Source organism: Oryzias latipes, chromosome 7 (genome assembly GCF_002234675.1).
Source record: "Oryzias latipes chromosome 7, ASM223467v1".
NCBI lineage: Eukaryota > Metazoa > Chordata > Actinopteri > Beloniformes > Adrianichthyidae > Oryzias > Oryzias latipes.
The window spans coordinates 25,539,100-25,557,074 of NC_019865.2; the positions used below are offsets into that span (position 1 = coordinate 25,539,100).

Here is a 17,975-nt window from a genome sequence, read left to right on the forward strand (position 1 = left end):
AACTTCCTTCGGCCAAGGAACTAGCAGCATTGGTTTCACAGCATCTGTTTCGTCTTCATGGACTTCCCCTCAATATCGTCTCGGATCGGGGCCCCCAATTCATCGCGGCTTTCTGGAAGGAGTTCTGCAACCTCCTCGGGATCAAGGTCAGTCTGAGTTCTGGATTCCATCCTCAGACAAACGGCCAGGTAGAGAGGTACAATCAAGATCTGGAGACTTCCCTGCGGGCAATGTGCAGTAAGAATCCTAAGACCTGGGCTGCACAACTTCCCTGGGTAGAGTACTCCCACAATTCCCTGGTTAACTCCACAGGATACTCACCATTCCAGGCCGCGTACGGATTCCAGCCCCCCTTGTTCCCGCACCAAGAACAATTGGCCTCCTCTTCGGGTCCGGCGGCTTTCGTGAGGAGGTGTCGCCGTACCTGGAGCAGGTTCCGCCAAGAACTCCTGCGGAACCAGGAAAGGCTCACTGTGGTGGCTAACCGTCGGAGGACCCCTGCCCCGGAGTACAAGGTGGGAGACAAGGTGTGGTTATCTGCTACCGATGTTCCCTTGAAGGGTGGTTCCAGGAAGCTGCAGCCCCGGTACATCGGCCCATTCTCCATCACCCGAATTATCAACCCGGTGGCTGTACGACTGGAGCTGCCTTCCTCTCTGAAGATCCACCCAGTGTTCCACGTGTGCAAGTTGAAGCCTGCTAAGGTCTCTTGTCTCCAGCCTGCTCCAGCTCCTCCTCCTGCTCCTCGGATGGTGGACGGAGGACCTGTTTACACCATTCGGGAGCTTCTCGCCTTTAGGAGAGTGGGACGGGGCGTCCAATACTTGGTGGACTGGGAGGGTTACGGTCCTGTGGATCGGCAGTGGGTTTCAGAGCGCCACATCTATGACCCGGGGCTAATCGCCCGTTTCCATCGCCTCCACCCGGATCAGCCCCGTCGGGGTCCGTCTGGTAGCCGGACTTCGGGGAGGGGGTTATGATACGTTCACCCTCCTGCTGCTCAGCCGTACTCCCTCTGGAGGTCGCTCTTCCTTCTCTGTCTGTTGCTTCTCCCCACAGCTGTTTCTCATGTTACTTTGATTTGGTTCCTTTTTAAGGTCTCTGTCCCTGCATATGTTTGTCGCAGCGTCTTGTTTGGACATTCTCTGTTTGGTTTAGCGCTTTTTGCATTAAATAGCCTTCAGAGTTCATTCAGTCTCCTTGTTCTTCCTGCATCTGGGTTAACCCCCTTGGTTTCTCGAACAGTACCGCGTCTCGTCCAGAAAAGCGGAGCTCTTCAAATCTACAGAAATCTGTGATCGATCAGATCTTTGTTTTCATTCTAAGATCCTGTATGGTGTCAAAATAGAGCCTAAAGTATTGCGCATCAAAACAGTAAAACCGCGCATCAAAACCCCAAATCTGCGAATCAAAATGCATAAATTGAGAACCAAAACCCACAATTTGCAACCAAAAGCCTTTCCCCAAAGCACAATCCTATTTCTCAGCTGCCGATTTGTTTTCTCGCCATTCTGAAATCCTGTTTTTGAGTTGCAGTTTTATTTTGAAACTGTCTTTTTGAGTTGCGCTTTTATTTTTTGAGTTGCGCTTTTATTTTTTGCGGTTTTGATTCTAAAACCTGTCGACACGTAAAAACAGCGACATGTCAGTCAAGGGGAGGGGAGGCGGGACATCCCTGATATCCAGAAGCTCATTGGCTACCGAATAAGACCGAGTCTTACGTCAACAGACCAGTTTAGAATGTGCCGGTAAGTTTCTCATGTTTTTCATATCTTTTACTATATTAAAATATCAAAATTGTACTTTATTTAACCAGAGGACGCCAGCACATTCAGATGAGGAGCTCCCCCAGTAGCTGCTAGTGAAAAAAGATGTTAGAAAGTTAGATGTTGCATGACAAACTATCAGCATTGTTCTCCTGTGTTAGCATGCTAGCTAGCTCAATGCTAGCGGGGTATCCAGCTCTTCTCATGACTTTTGTGGATTAAACAAAGTCGATTTTTTACCACAGTGTCAGGATCGGTCATGTCAACCTGGGAATAATTGCCCGTGGATTGTCACTATGGTTAATCAAATAGTTTTTTAAGAAGTACATTCATGTATATATAAGGTTTTTCAATATTTCCTTAGGGATTACACAGATGGATTGAACAACAAAGCAACATATTGCTGCAAGAAAGTGACACCTTTCCTAGTTTGGGATCAAGTTAATCCCTATTTAAAATAAATAAATAAAAGAAACACAATTTTTATTTGAAGTACCAGAGCAAATTTCCCACAGGTGGGATCAATAAAGTTTTTCTGATTCTGAACTGTATTCCAAAATAATTTTCTCAACCTTAAAGATTGCAGGTTAACACAGGAAGTTACCTTTCACAATATGCAGCTACTGAGTAGCAATTAAGGTGTGTGTGTGTGTGTGTATATATATAAATATATACACACACACACTCATTTTAACTGTCTTAAATACATTTTTCTTTGTGTGCAGGATGCTGTGGACATTGGACGACAGACTAACTTAAACCAGGCAGAGCAGGAAACTGTTGGAGTTGTTGTTCCCTCTGTGGCTTGTCCTCTCTCCTCTCAGACCTGTTCAACCCTTGTGGGACATCAGAAAACCATGGCCAAGACATTAACATTTATGTACTGATCTATGCATGTCATCACAGCAGGATGTAACAAAAACTAACAATGTGAACAGATCTCATCTGCCTTACAAAATACTGCCCCCCTTAAGAAAATAAATGGCTAATAATCACCACTGGTATTTTGTAAAGCTTCATTTTTTAATGTTTGACCATTGAATGTGTTTTGTACAAAAGACTGATGGTTTTGCAAAGATCTTTGAAACACAGAGTCAAGTGCATTAGATTCTGTGAAATTCTGAACCACAATTCAGAGAAATTAAAATAACTGTTTTTAAAACTCCTTAAAAGACTTGAGGTGGAAAAGTCACTGTTTTCGTACAGGCACTAAGAAATGGGAAGCAGACAGTGTGGTCAAAATGGACAACTATTTTAAAGGCTTCTCTTTCAGTTGACAGGAGATGTCTGTGAGCCTGCTGGACAGCCTTTGCATCACACTGGGACGTCTTTGGGGCCTGCATCTGGAAAGAAACAAAAACAGCAAAGTTAATTAACCAAAAAAAGAAGAGAAAAATTAAGATTAAATTTTTTTTCTTTACCTTAAAGAAGATGTAGACATCCACGTCGTAGCTGCCTCAGTATTCCTGCCTTTTTTGTTATGGTATGCATAACAACGGCCCTTATAGAAAACAACAGACATACAGCAATAGTCAATTTTAAAACCACCACCCAATTAAATATACTAATAATTCTATTGATGTCTAATACTGGAATAATTTTAAGTGGAATAAAACACGTTTTTGCTGGTCTGCTACAATTTACTCTGCTCTGGTTCACTCGAATACCGGACTTCTGCCAGTCTGCATAGTGCAGACGCATACATTTTGAATAATATGGCACAGCAATATTGTTTCTCTGTTCAATAATTCCCTCTGTCTGTAAACCCTGAAAAATATTGAGAAACCTTATAGGTTATAACATATTTGATTAACCTTGAAAACCTTATATATACATGAAAGTACTTCTTAAAAAACTATTTGATTAACCATAGTGACAATCCACGGGCAATTATTCCCAGGTTGACATGACCGATCCTGACACTGTGGTAAAAAATCGACTTTGTTTAATCCACAAAAGTCATGAGAAGAGCTGGATACCCCGCTAGCATTGAGCTAGCTAGCATGCTAACACAGGAGAACAATGCTGATAGTTTGTCATGCAACATCTAACTTTCTAACATCTTTTTTCACTAGCAGCTACTGGGAGAGCTCCTCATCTGAATGTGCTGGCGTCCTCTGGTTAAATAAAGTACAATTTTGATATTTTAATATAGTAAAAGATATGAAAAACATGAGAAACTTACCGGCACATTCTAAACTGGTCTGTTGACGTAAGACTCGGTCTTATTCGGTAGCCAATGAGCTTCTGGATATCAGGGATGTCCCGCCTCCCCTCCCCTTGACTGACATGTCGCTGTTTTTACGTGTCGACAGGTTTTAGAATCAAAACCGCAAAAAATAAAAGCGCAACTCAAAAAATAAAAGCGCAACTCAAAAAGACAGTTTCAAAATAAAACTGCAACTCAAAAACAGGATTTCAGAATGGCGAGAAAACAAATCGGCAGCTGAGAAATAGGATTGTGCTTTGGGGAAAGGCTTTTGGTTGCAAATTGTGGGTTTTGGTTCTCAATTTATGCATTTTGATTCGCAGATTTGGGGTTTTGATGCGCGGTTTTACTGTTTTGATGCGCAATACTTTAGGCTCTATTTTGACACCATAATCCTGGACCTCATTTCTATGAAGGTTTGAGAATTTAAACAAGAGAAAAGGGAGAAAATGTTCATGTCTGAGAAAAGTGTAGAAAGTAGGCAGTGAGGAGTTTTACTGCCATAAACGTCTGTAATCAGACTCCGTGAATTTCACCAATCAGTTATTTTTAGAAAGTAACTCCTTGTATAAACGAGGGAACTCTGTACTGGTGAAAAGGTAACACAGATGTATACCTGCAGCAGAAGACATAGAAAAGAGCTTTTTTCTTTATTACTGAATGAGAAACAGACGTGCAGGACACAGCACAGCTGCGCAAACTGTGAGACGCGTGATGAGCTGCAGCCCTCAAACTCTTTATTAGGATTATGACGGGAGAGGACCGACTATTTCATTTTTTGTGTGTTGTCTTTTAAATGTATCAGTATATTTTTCCTGAATTTTTTTCTTTGAAAATTATAAAGAGTGTTATTTGGTCATTTTTTTATTTCATAAATAATGTTATTTATTTTAATAAAATGAACATGACTGAATGAAACTTTATTCATGTAGCACTTTACAACTCCTTGAAGGTACCAAAGGGCTTCACAATAAAAAAAAGAGAACGAAAGTTTTAAACTAAAAACTCTAGAATATTCTGTTTTAGAATATAATTTTCAAAATAAATGTTTTCATCTACATTTCATGTTCTATCATTCTCACTTCACGCATCTGCTTGTGGTCTGGCCCTTCTATCAAATTTTAGAACCCAATTTAGAACCCAACGAGTTAAAATAATTGCCCACCCCTGCTCTACAGAATCCCCTTGCAGCCTACAACACAATGCTTGGAAAACTTTCTGTGTCATCAGTTTCGGAAGCTCAGGCCAACATTGGTGTTTTTTGTCGATTTTCTTCTGCAGCCTGTTTTTTTTTAATGTTTTTCTCTTAGTACAGATTTTAAAAAATAAAAGACCACAAAAATTGGCTAAAAGTCAAAACATCGTAAAGGGGAGTTTCTGAATTCCACGGGGGGAGGGGAGGTTCAACAGACCCATGCAGAAAAGCAGTGAGGGACATTCAGTTATCCATTCACTTGGGGTCAGAGCAGCAGCTAACAAAAACCTTTTGATCATCTCTGATATTTGGATTCTTCCTTTTTTTAACTTGAAACCACTGAAGGTTCTAAAGAATGAGGTGAGAATCTTTAAATATGAATTTCTGTAAGTTAATGTTTCTTCTTCCACTTTTTAAAAATAATATTGTTGCAGTTTTTTTGTATACAGTTAAAAGGAGAAGCATCCACACACAGCAAGAACAGTTTTTTCTTTTCACGTATCTATGGTCATGCTGTGTCCTGACCACAGCTGCCTTTGAGAACTTGAGTGTCCATTTAACCTTTAGGCACCTTCATGGTTGGTTTGCACTGTTGTCTCACTGTAAGAAGGCTCAGGTTTGAATCCATGAGCATTACCCCCCCCCCCCCCCATGCAAAGGTTTTCTCATGGTGTTCCATCTTCCTCCCGCACTCCAAAATAATCAAGTCAATAATTTTTTTGTGACTGGCATTCATCTTCAATAAGCAGTTGTGTTTACAACAAGCAACACCCATGCAAAATCTTCAAAACCACAGTACTTGACAGAAAGACCACATTGAAGAGCACATTTCCTCAGTAACATAGCAACTGTAGACTTTCTGAGTGGATGTTTGCAGAGGGACTTTAGGTTGGTTAGCAGGTAATCAGCTCTGTTAAAGATTGCAGGATACATGAGACATTGGTCAAAGGGCAAAGGATCGCCTGCAGCCAGATGTGGAAAGGCTCAGCACAGAAACATGTATAGATTTGCAGATAACATGTTTTGCACTATCACAGATTCTTGCCATGGTTGCAAACTTCCTGGCTTTAAATTATTAATGTCATTTTTTCCCCATGGCTGGTTCTTCCTGGTCATGGTCACTAAGGTTTACAGTGAGTCCAGCAGCCCCATTTAAACATGCTTATTTTATTTTTTTGTGCAAAAACCATTTTATGTGCAAAAAATGTTTCTGCAGGGTGCAAACCCTGTAATCCTTTGTGCATTCTGTCTGGCACTTTCGGCTTGTCCCATCAGGGGCCGCCACAGTGAATCAGCCACGTCACTGCGGAAGATTCGCATGGTAATCTTGGCAATGTTTTTACGCCGGATGCCCTTCCTGACGCAACCCTCTCAAATCAACCGGGCTTGGGACCGGCACAGAAGTACAGAAAGGAATCGTTTGTGCATAAGAAATGCAAAGATTTCTTTGAAAGCGCAGAGCATCTTAAAAAAGTCAATAATCACAATTGATGACAATGATGATATATATATATATAATCTATAATATATATAATCTTATTGCTAAATTTTCAAAGCAAATAATAGTACAAAATCACCTGAATAATGCACACTCGCCCAAAGCCAATTTTATCCGCAAATTTAGAACCAAAACTGCCCAATTTCTGGTAACACTGTGGATGTGTGGCATGTGGCATGCTCCCCCTAGTGTTGAGGAGTGGGCATTGCGCCGTCACGTCTGCTGAAGCATCTTTGATCGATGTAGTTAGAGTGCTGCTGCTCATGTCTGAGTAAAAGAGTAGCCAATCACAAAAGTGTCTCCGCCTTGTCTAGTTTGACAGACAAGGCTCTTGTATTGGGATGTTGACAGACAGACCCATTCTTCTGAAAAAGCTCTTCCTGAAATAAATAAGTCATTGTGAAAAACAGCAACATGAAATTAAAAAAAAGCTACTTTGGAAAATATTGATTTTGAAATCCAAGGTTCTGAAAAAAGACGTAAAGTTATAATATATTCCACATGAATAAAATGAATATTTTAAAATGCTGTTTTAAAATAATGAGCAGGTTTTTAAAGCAAAATGAAATATATTGAATAATACAATTGCTAATTTAAAATCAGTGTGCAGGTTTTTCACAATTTCATGATCTTTTTATCTATTTATGAGAGATTTATTGGTTGATTGTGTATTTGCATGAGGTCATATTTATTTATTTAATTAAATATTTATTTACCGGTACTTAATTATGAACAGTATAGGACTCCATACAATAGGACTTAAAATCTTCTGCCTTGAAATGTTTCGCCACTCATTCAAGGGGCTTCATCCATCTGAGTGTGGAGGATTCAGTCCACATTTAAATCCTCCAGGTGGGACACCCACAGTCCTGCAAACTGATTGCTCATTTAACAGAAACAAAGTGAAGGAACCAGAGTGAAACTCCTCGTCTCTTCTAATCTTCGTACCCCATCACAAGGTCGTCAGGTGTGGTTTTGCTGGAGTTTTGGTAAAAACCAATATCAAATCTAGCAAAAAACAGAGGCAGAAGTTGGTTCACCCCAAATACCCCCCCCCACCCCCAAAAAAAAGCAGTGTGGTTTAAACAGTCCAGTGCATTGAAGAACGCTCTGAGCTTTGCTTTGGAGAGATAAAACAGTCATTACACAAGAGGATGTACCTACACAGGACAAACAACACCTCGGGACCAGTTTGATTTGATTTGATTTATTAAACAGGAAAATATTTAACATACAATCTGGGCTGATTCAACTTAAAAACTGGAGTACATAAAAATGGTTTGATGGTTTGCTGTGAGTGACCAAACAGACCGACAATATGAGATAGTAGACAAAGTGATTGCATTAAGATAAGTGTTAGAAAAATATTCAAAAATTATCGGATTTTAGGGCAAACATACAATTTTTGGTTAAGCTTTCAAGTTAGATTTTGGACATGAGTGTAGGTGAGATGTGAGTCAAAAAAGACCCCCAAATACTTGTATGTATGGAGACAACTGAAAGTTTATAAGTACAGAAGGTGATGTGATGAGATGAAGATAACTGTCTCTGAGATGAATAGAAGTACATTCCTTCTGTTTCCTTAACATTAAAGTGTTAAGTGGTGAGCTAGCAACCAGTCATGTAGATTCTGCAGATCTGTGTTAAGCTTGTCAACGTTTAAGTCAACGCTGGACCAAGACAAGAAAATAACATCATCATCAGCATACAGAAGAGAAATGTGCAAGTTAAGAACTTGGGGTAAATCTTTGATATACAGAATAAAGAGTAGATGGCCTAAGTACTGCCCTGTGGAACATCCATGGAGCACTTTAGTGGCTGTGAAGTTGTTGAGCCAGTTTTGTACAGATAAAGGGATGGAGGACACTCATTTGAAGACGAAATACAGTAGAAGTACAGATTTTTGAGAGAAGATAGATGGTTTGAAAGAGGAGTCAGGGAAGCAATGTACATATTAATAACGTGATTCCACTCTGTCGCAGAAAAGAACTGTGTTTTTACACCTTGTCACCTAAACGAATTAGAAAATGAATGCCATTTTTGGTTTTAGTGCCCCATCTATCATGATCTTAGAAGTGAATTGTTTTCTGGTTTATTTCTGTTTGATATAAAAGATTAAGACAGATTGAAACATTTGCTTAAGTCTAATGTGGTTAAAAATGCAATTTTTGTTGAAAGCTTGGGAACGCCGTAAGACATTTTTTTAAATAATGGAAAACCTGTCTGTCTACTAATTGTGTCTTTGTGAGTCCACGAGGGCTGGTGACAAAAATCGAAATAAAAAAAGTGAAAGTGAAAAAAATAAAAAAAATGACCCTTCCCTAATAACAGAGGGGTAGGACTCAGACAAAATGTGTCCCCTATTTACCATGCTGCCCTTTCATTAGTTCCAAAGAAGACCAAAACTCCAGCGTGACCACACCCAATGACCCTGAGGATTTTGTGTTGTGGTTAGGAGGATTACAAGAGGAAAGGCTTTTCACTGTTTTTTCCTCTGTTTCCCTTTAATGAGCCACCCAGTTGGAAGAATATAGACTGAATCCTGCATCACTCAGACTGATGAAGCAACTTGGATGAGCAGTGAAATGTTTCAAAGAAAAAGTCCAGTTGCTGTGACTCAACTTCAGGACTTCACCTGGATAATTGAGAACTTTCACAGTGTAATAATTGTGTATTATATCTCATTTGCAGAAATGGCTTCATTTCCAGCCTTGATGTTCTTCCTATTATTTACAACCTTCCTGAATTCCGGATGTGAGAGTGGAAAAGTGCTTGTGTACCCAGTAGATGGGAGCCATTGGACTAACATGATCAAAATACTGGAAGTGTTGCATTCAAAGGGCCATCAAATCACAATCTTCCGCTCATCAAACAGCTGGTACATTTCTGAATCTTCCCCTTACTACACCTCCATCACCATCCCTCAGGAAAAGCCCCAAAACGTAGAGAGCCAAACCTACATGACCACCTTCTTGAGGAAGACTTTGGAGGACCGTCAATACCAAGGTACATTATGGGGACTTTTTGAGTTTTACAGAAATTTTTTTAACTTAATACAAGGAAACCAGCAGGTTGTGGCAAATCTGGCTGCAAGCATAATTGAGAACAAGACTTTGGTAAAGGAACTGAACCAAACCAAGTATGATGTTTTTCTAACGGACCCCGTGTTTCCAGCTGGAGTGCTGTTGGCGCATCATCTAAAGCTTCCACTGGTGTTAAATGTACGCTGGATTTTAGGTGGGGATGCTCATTATCCTATAGCACCTTCCCCACTGTCATACATCCCAGTTTTGTTCTCTCACAACACTGACAAAATGAGCTTTTTTCAAAGAGTCAAAAATGTATTCTGTAAAGGCATGTTGGTCTATCTTTATTACTATATCTCTAACCCCCCATACCAGGCACTGTGTGATCGTTACTTTGAACATAATGTTAACGTCATGTCCTTGATGCAAGGAGCGGATCTTTGGTTAATGCGAACTGACTTTACATTTGACTTCCCTCGCCCCACTATGCCCAATATTATCTACATTGGAGGCTTCCAGTGTAAGCCTGCCAACCCCCTTCCAGCAGATCTAGAGGACTTTATGCAAAGCTCTGGGGAGCATGGGGTGATCCTCATGACTCTCGGAACCTTGCTCAGTGACCTCGGCCCTAAAGTGTCAGAAATCTTTGCTGCAGCTTTTGCAAACTTGCCACAGAAGGTCTTATGGAGGCACATTGGAGAAATACCAGCCACCCTCGGGAGTAACACAATGCTGGTCAAATGGCTGCCTCAGAATGATATTCTTGGCCATCCTAAAACCAGGCTCTTTGTCACACACGGGGGCACCAATGGCCTTTATGAGGCAATTTTTCAAGGTGTACCAATCTTAGGTATTCCCCTAATCTTTGACCAGCATGATAACTTGGTGCGTATGGAGGCCCATGGCGTGGCCGAAATCATTGACATAACAACAATGGATGTCCAGTCTCTGACAAACTCTCTAAAGGATCTTCTGGACCCAACAAAACCCTACAAGCTGAACATGATAAAACTGTCCCGGATTTATCGCGATCAACCAATAAAACCCATGGACAAGGCTGTTTTCTGGATAGAGTTTGTCATGAGGCACAAGGGTGCTGGCCACCTTCGCACAGAGTCATATCAACTGCCGTGGTATGCCTACCAATGTTTAGATGTGATGGCAGTCTTTGGAGCAGTTGGATTGTTTATCTTCACATTTATCTGGATTTCCTGCAGATGTATGTTTAGATGCCTGACAAGAATGAAGAAGTCCAAGGTAGAATAGATGATTAACAAAAATGAAACATTTTTATAATCATGCTATAATAACCACTGATGTTATTGTAACTCTGAATAGTCTGAATACTCTTAAATATTATTATTATTAAATGTAATGGCTAAATAGAAATACAATCAAAATTTAAAGGTAAAGCAAGTATAAAAAAAGTTAGATTTGGTCCTTTGTTTATTGTAATTACTGCCTAATCAATCTGGATCAAAATGTGGCTGCTCCGTGGCACAGTGATAAGCCCTTTTGCCTCACAGCAAGAAGGCCCCCGGTTCTCAGATGGCGGCGCGTCCAGACGCAGCGGCTTGCAGCTCTTGTATTGGGATGTTACTTTTGTGTTTTTTGTGTTGATTTTTGTGCTCCTCTGCACACGCAAACAACCACTACAGCCGACAGAAGCTTCTGGACATCGGTTCCACATTGCATCTAACCGTCACGGAAGAGTTTCGCCGCACACACGGCATCCACATGGAAATAGCGAGACCAGCGGGTGCCCCCTGGTTTGTTTTTGCTGTGACGGCAGGAGACGGAGGAGAGACAGAAAGCAGAAGCGGGGCTGCCGCTCAGGCCTGCTGGAAAGACTGAGGAAAACCCCCCATAAGCCTCCTCTTCCAAGTATGTCCCTTGCCAATGCACAATCCCTGAACAACAAAATGGACGAGCTGGAACTACTCATGGATGGAAACTGCCATGTCTGTGACTGCTGCGTGCTGGTTATATCAGAATCCTGGCTACACCAGCAGATTTCCGACGCGGCTATCCAGCTAACTAGCCGCATTGTTCACCGCGGGACCGGAACAAAGAACCCTCGGGTGAGAGCAGAGGGGGAGGCCTCTGCTCAACAAGAACTGTGTGGAGAGGGTCCACAGCTTCACCCTCCTGGGCCCCACCATCTCGGCTGACCTCACATTGTCTAACAACACCATGGCTTTCATCAGGAATGCACAGCAGCGCCTGTACTTCCTGAGAAGGCTCAGGAATAACAAGATGAGCCAGGAGCTGCTGGTAACCTTCTACCGCTCAACCATCGAGAGCATTCTGCATCACAGTGTGGTTTTCCCACTGCACTGAAGCAGAACAGCAGAGCCTCCAGAGAGTGGTAAAGACAGTGCAAAGGATCATCGGCTGCCCTCTCCCCTCACTGAGGGACATCTACCAGTCACGCTGCCTCAGCAGGGTGACTAACATCACCACTGACTCCACTCATTCTGCTTTCCCTCTGTCTGATCTGCTGCCCCCTCTGGAAAGAGGTACAGGTCCATCAGAACCAGGACGAACAGACTGAGGAACAGCTTTTCTTCCACAGGCAATCACCATACAATTTAGGTGTGAGTGTAAGAGTGAATGGGTGTGTGATTGTGGACATTCTACCCTGCGACAGACTGGCAACCTGTCCAGGGCGTTCCCTGCCTTCGCCCACAAGTGGCAGGGATAGGCTCCAGCAGCCCTGTGACCCCGAAATAGACAAAACGGAATAGAAAATGAATGAATTAATGATTCACCATACAGAATACACACACTACCACCAATAACACCTCACTCTGACTTTTTACAAATGCTACATTACTGACTACACAGGTGTGCAATAACTGACTTCTGTGCAATAACACACAATATCTATGCTGCGCTCATGGCAACTCAACTCATTCTATTCTATTTTTTCTCAAGTATTTAATATTCAATTGTTTCTGTACATATTGCACTTTTTTGTTTAGACATGTGAGTTACAGTATTTTCATTTTTTATTTTATTCTATTTTATTTTATTCACAACTCCAAGAAAAGGATTCAGATTCATAGTCCTGGCTGGGGGACTTGAAACAGACCATCAATGGGGGACTTTTCTGTGTGGAGTTTGCATGTTCTCCCCGTGTATGCATGGGTTTTCTCCGGAGTCTCCGTCTTCCTCCCACCGTCCAAAAACATGCTTCACAGGTGAAATGGCAACTCTAAATTGTCCCTAGGTGTGAGGGTGAGCGTGCATGGATGTGTGATTGAGGTCCTGCGACAGATTTGCGACCTGTCCAGGGTGTCCCCTGCCTCGCCCACAAGTGGCCAGGTTAGGCTCCGGCTGTCATGATTGCAGCTGCCAGCTGAATTCCCCCCTCCTCCTTCTGTGCACTCACCAGGCTTCTCAGCTATTTTAAATTAGTGTTCAATTATTTAAGGTTCTGTCTTTGTATTTCTGTTGTCGCAATGTCCTGTTTAGTCCTGTCAGTTATCTCTTGTTTTTGTCTCACATGTGTGGAGTATTTTTGGTTATTAAACCTTTGGCTTCCAAACTCCTTGGATTTGAGTCCTTCCTACTCCTGGGTCCTTTCTGGTTACGAACTGTAACACCGGCAGCCCCGTGACCCCGAAAGGGAATAAACGGAAGAAGATGAATGAATGGATAATCAATTGTATTACAGTATCCCCCCAGTATTTACCTGGTTCAGGGACCAGAGGGTCCTGCGAATACGCAGAATCTGCGAATACAGAAAACTTCCACACCACCTCCCCCCATGGCTGACAAATGTCCGTCACCGATCCTTACTCATCAAAAACCCTTCTGAATCATTTCTGCTGCTTTGTAAAAGTGTATTAAAGAGCATTGGAATTTTGCTCAACATAAAGAGTTTTTTTATTTATTTTTAATTTAGAGCAATAGACTGTACTGTAGCATACTTTATGACGCACATTAGGAGTGTCATTTTCTCTCTCTGTGCCAAAAAACCAGGAGGCCATGCTTCCTCCTTCATCCGTTAAGACCAAGAGGTCCGGATTTGAGCGTCGGGCAAGGCGTGTCAGTCCCACAGCAGCGTGTTCTGAGCGTCGCTTCTTCCAGAAAAGTCTGGTTTTATCCATCATTCATTCATCCAGAATATAATTATGCACCGCAATTATCTTCCTTATCCCCCACATAACTCATGTGTAAAATGAATAAACTCCAGCCTGGCCTCTTAAAAATTAATAAAAATAAAAAAGCCAAATGAGCTAGTCTTTTGAATGGCTCTTTGAAAAATATTTGGCTCCCTCCAAAGAGCCATAAATCCAATCTCTACTACTTCTTAATACTATGCTGCTACAGTTTGAGGACGTTGCGGTATCAGTAGCCGTTGCGATGACAACACGTCACATCACATATCAAAGAGTCTGCTTCTTGTGAAAAACAGTTTAAACTAAAATTATAACAAGATTAAAGTACTAGTAACCAAGTAAATTTTTTCTCTAAAGCGGCTATGGTATGAGTGGGGTAATGCAGTTGGACATGCATTATCAGAAATTGATGGACTTCGCAGAACCAATGTCTGATGTGATCAGGCCTAACCAACCCCAATAACTATAATGACACTATGTCAGCTTTACCCCTTACAAAAAAAAATAGAAGTTGTGGTGTTTTGGCATTTGTTAAGGTTAATTCTATAAAGAACTACAGAGTTTTCTTTGGGCTATGGTTTTGTTTTAGTTTGATACATGATATGTGTACTACAAAACAATAACAAACAAAACATGAAAAAAATGTTTTTATTTGCTAAAAAGCAAGCAAAAATGAAGACAACATTTCACTTGGCTCATACTAAGCCTTTTTTATGTAATAAAACATTAACTAATAAATGCTTCTTAAATTTAGTGCAACACATATTTGACACTTGAATCATATTTATAGTGAACTGCATGTAGCCCAGGTGGTTTTGGCTACTTTGTTCTGCCTTAACCGTCTGTTAGTTTCCTTTCTGCGCATTTCTGGTCACCTTCTGTTTCCCGCGACGTGACTCTATCATGTGAGCTGGTTGGCCAATCACGGCCTTGCTTCTCGCGTCGTCAGCAGAGATGCAACGATTCCCTTCCTCCTCAATTCAGTAAAGGCTGCAACATACGGTTCAGTTTTAAACTGGGCGTTGTGGCATCCCTAGTATTTCACAAAATTACTATCAGATTTGTATTTAAAAAAAACAAATTCAACCAAGGTAAAACATTTTTGTCGTGTTCACAAAAACAGATTCCTTCTTAAACATATGTCCAGCTTTGCATCACATATATGGGTGAAATGTTTGTATTTACAGGCACAATTCCAAACGGAGTCAAAACAAAGAAAAGGTTTTACCCAGAGAATGTGGTAGACATTTCAGGAGTTTCTGAGCACCAAAAAAATTCTAAATGTCTTCACTTTGTGACACAGCAACTCTGTTCCTGCTGCACACAAACATACAATGGAAAATCTTACAAACTTGTTGTGGGAGCTGTCGGATGTGAGTGAGAATATGTTCACTCATCTGAAGATAAACCAGAGGATTGAGAGCACTGTTCAGACACACAAGCCCCCGACTGATCTGATGACCTGTAAAAACATGTTTATCCCACCAAACACAGATATTCTGTTTGCTCTGAATTCTAGAAAATAGACTTAGGTTCCTAAAGACGTGATAAGGAATATAACAGACGGAGAAAAGAAGAATCAAAATGAAAAGAAATTTCACACACTTTTGTCTCAGTGTCTTCTCTATAGTGTTCCTGCGACAAAGAACAAAAGTCACATGTCCATAGCAGCCCAGAGTGACGAGTAATGGGATACAAAATCCAGTGGTTGTCCACACAAGGCTGTATGTTAGGTAATCCTCAGTCTTGTCAAGGCTTGTAGAGTGGAAGCACTGTGCTTTGTCTTTGAATCGTTTTGGAAAAAAGATGTCTGGCATACTTTGAACAATCACCAAAAGCCAAACAAGGACTGAGATCAGCACAGAACGAGTCACAGTTAGTCTTCCCATCATTCTCAGAGGATGGACGATGGCCAGGTACCTGTACACACTAATACAGGTGAGGAACCCGATGCTGCAGTACAAGTTCACGTTGAAGCAGAATCTTGTCATCTTGCAGAAAATGTCCCCAAAAATCCATTTACCTCCACTGAAGTAGTACACCATCAAAAAAGGAAGGGTGAACAGGTACAAGACGTTGGCAAGTCCGAGGTTGAGGACAAAAACGTTTATGATTCTCAGTTTCTGCCATTTCTGCAGCAACAGCTTCAGCCCCCATGCATTACCCACAAAACCAATGATGAACGAGATGGTGTAAAGAGCAGGCAGCATCTTATTTTCAATGTTTCCATAGTTGTAAGAACAATTGGTTAGGTTCATCTTCTCTGCTGGAAAGGCGCTTCTGTTCTCTGCGGCTGAGTTAAAGTGAAAGAAATGAAAGGAAAAACTATGAACAAATTCCTGTTAAAGCCACACCCAGAAATTAACATATTTTAAAAGTGCTGTAATGTAGACATTTTTCCGTATAGTTTTCATCGAAGGAAAAAAAATGAAACCAGTGTTTTCGCCTAATCTCAATAAAACTAGTCACAGCTAATCTTCCCTTTATTCTCATGGAATGATCTAAGGCTAGAACCTTGTACATGTTTTAACCTGAAGCTGCATTAAAAGTTCAAGATGAAGCATTACTTTATCATTTACCAGAAAACATGCCATAGATCTGCTTAAAGCAAGACAGAAAGTTGTTTTCAATGTTATCCTATCTGCAGGCACATCTTCTTTTCTTGGGAAGAAGTCAGTTGAACCTGTTTCTGACTAAGTAAGAAAGAAATTGAAAGCATGCGCTGACTTAATTATTCCTGTGAAGTTTGTCTGTATGGAATAATATACATTAGAGATGGGATTTATGACTCTTTGGAGTGATTTGGAACTTTGTAAAAACAATTGTATAGCTTCTCTCTAAAAACCTGCACTCTTCATACTGACAGTATTTTATATTGATTTTACACTCTAATGATTTGCAGTGCCCAGCATTTGTAACACAGCATTGTCTTTGTTTGTTGCATGTTGACATTTGAGGATCCGATCTCTGCAAAGAATGCAATTTCTCCCTGGGATAGATGAAGTATTTAAATTCTGATTTGTTTCAAAGAACCATGGCGGTGGTCTGGTGGAGGGGTGAAACATCCGGGTTCATCTCTCACCAGTCCGCCCCCCAATTTTAACTTTCACTTTAGACACCACACACACAACGCATACACTATACCAGGGGTCGGCAACCTTTTTTACTCAAAGAGCCATTTGGGACCGCCCCTAATAAAAAAGAAAGCACTCGAAGCCACAACCCGTTTTGACATCATTATATATATTATGCATGTATATATTATTCAAAGGTGCTCATTAAGTCGATCGCGACCGGTCGATCTTCAATGACATGAGTGTAGATCGCGGGCCAGAAAAGATTAAAAAAAGAAAAAAAAGTACTTCTTTAAAATCCACCAGCCAATCAAAATCCTCACTGAGAAGTACGGGACTTGATTGACATGTAGATTGGCCAATCACACAGAGAGCGCAAAATACGATAGTCGGGGCGCTCCAGCACCGCACAAGGATGAAAGAGCCAGAGGCAAGTTATAGCGTGATAGAGCGGGTTAAGCAAATGAATGGAAGAAGGCGGCCCGCTGAAGAAATATTCAATATTGTACACTTTTTATTATTAGTCTGAACTATCTTTTATTTAGAAAAATCTTTTATTTTATCACTCCAGTATGGAAAAAAACATCAACAAAAGCTGTGTTGGGCGGTTTTTGGCTGGGTCTGGCGGTTTTCGTTTCCAATCGCTCTTAGAGTCTTCAGTCCAAATGCAATCCATCCTCGGAGCGGAATACTGAACCAAAACAGCCACTTTTGGTGACATAAACAGAGCAGGAATGTAACAACAGATGAGCCGCAGACAAATGCAAAGCAATGATTGTTCTCCGCCCTTCTTTCACTACTCATACAACTGCTGTGCTTGTTCATAGTCTTGTCACTACTCGAATCTATTACTATAATTTCCTCCTGTTTGGTTTGCCCAATAAATCTCTCAAGAAACTGCAGCTTCTCCAAAATTCTGCAGCCCCCATCATCACCAGGACCCCGTTATCCCACCACGTCACACCAATTGATGCCATTGCCCCTATGAAAGTTCAATTGAGAAAACATAGACAGAAAGCTCCCTGGAGGAATGATGATCTAGTCAGGGCACAGAAACAACAGTGCCGCAGAGCCGAGCGA

General features: G+C 41.2%; 2 protein-coding genes and 2 long non-coding RNA genes across 5 annotated transcripts; 2 read left to right on the forward strand and 2 right to left on the reverse strand.

Moving 5' to 3' along the window:
- The first annotated feature begins 1,694 nt into the window (after positions 1-1,694).
- Positions 1,695-3,133, forward strand: LOC111947672. 2 transcript variants are annotated; one of them, XR_002873546.1, is made up of 2 exons: positions 1,695-1,748; positions 2,492-2,768. It is a non-coding gene; the product is annotated as an uncharacterized LOC111947672 (long non-coding RNA). The 2 variants fall into 2 exon arrangements; XR_002873545.1 differs by lacking the exon at positions 1,695-1,748 and adding an exon at positions 1,976-2,405 and having other exon boundaries at positions 2,492-3,133.
- LOC111947671 lies at positions 2,771-4,000 on the reverse strand. Its single transcript, XR_002873544.1, has 3 exons — positions 3,952-4,000; positions 3,188-3,267; positions 2,771-3,109 (listed from the first exon to the last, which is right to left on the reverse strand). It is a non-coding gene; the product is annotated as an uncharacterized LOC111947671 (long non-coding RNA).
- A 1,404-nt stretch (positions 4,001-5,404) lies between these two features.
- On the forward strand, positions 5,405-13,247 carry LOC101173705 (UDP-glucuronosyltransferase 2A1-like). Its single transcript, XM_023956913.1, has 2 exons — positions 5,405-5,530; positions 9,360-13,247. Exon 2 carries the CDS (start codon positions 9,362-9,364, stop codon positions 10,958-10,960), a length of 1,599 nt encoding a protein of 532 aa, XP_023812681.1. The 5' UTR covers positions 5,405-5,530; positions 9,360-9,361; the 3' UTR covers positions 10,961-13,247.
- Positions 13,248-14,450: 1,203 nt separating this feature from the next.
- On the reverse strand, positions 14,451-16,126 carry LOC101173941 (P2Y purinoceptor 1-like). Its single transcript, XM_023956257.1, has one exon. It carries the CDS (start codon positions 16,077-16,079, stop codon positions 15,099-15,101), a length of 981 nt encoding a protein of 326 aa, XP_023812025.1. The 5' UTR covers positions 16,080-16,126; the 3' UTR covers positions 14,451-15,098.
- Positions 16,127-17,975: the final 1,849 nt, after the last annotated feature.

What these genes read in the sequence shown, in the direction of transcription:
- LOC101173705 (XM_023956913.1), top strand. Translation starts at nt 9,362, where the DNA reads ATGGCTTCATTTCCAGCCTTGATGTTCTTCCTATTATTTACAACCTTC.
- LOC101173941 (XM_023956257.1), bottom strand. Translation starts at nt 16,079, where the DNA reads ATGAACCTAACCAATTGTTCTTACAACTATGGAAACATTGAAAATAAG.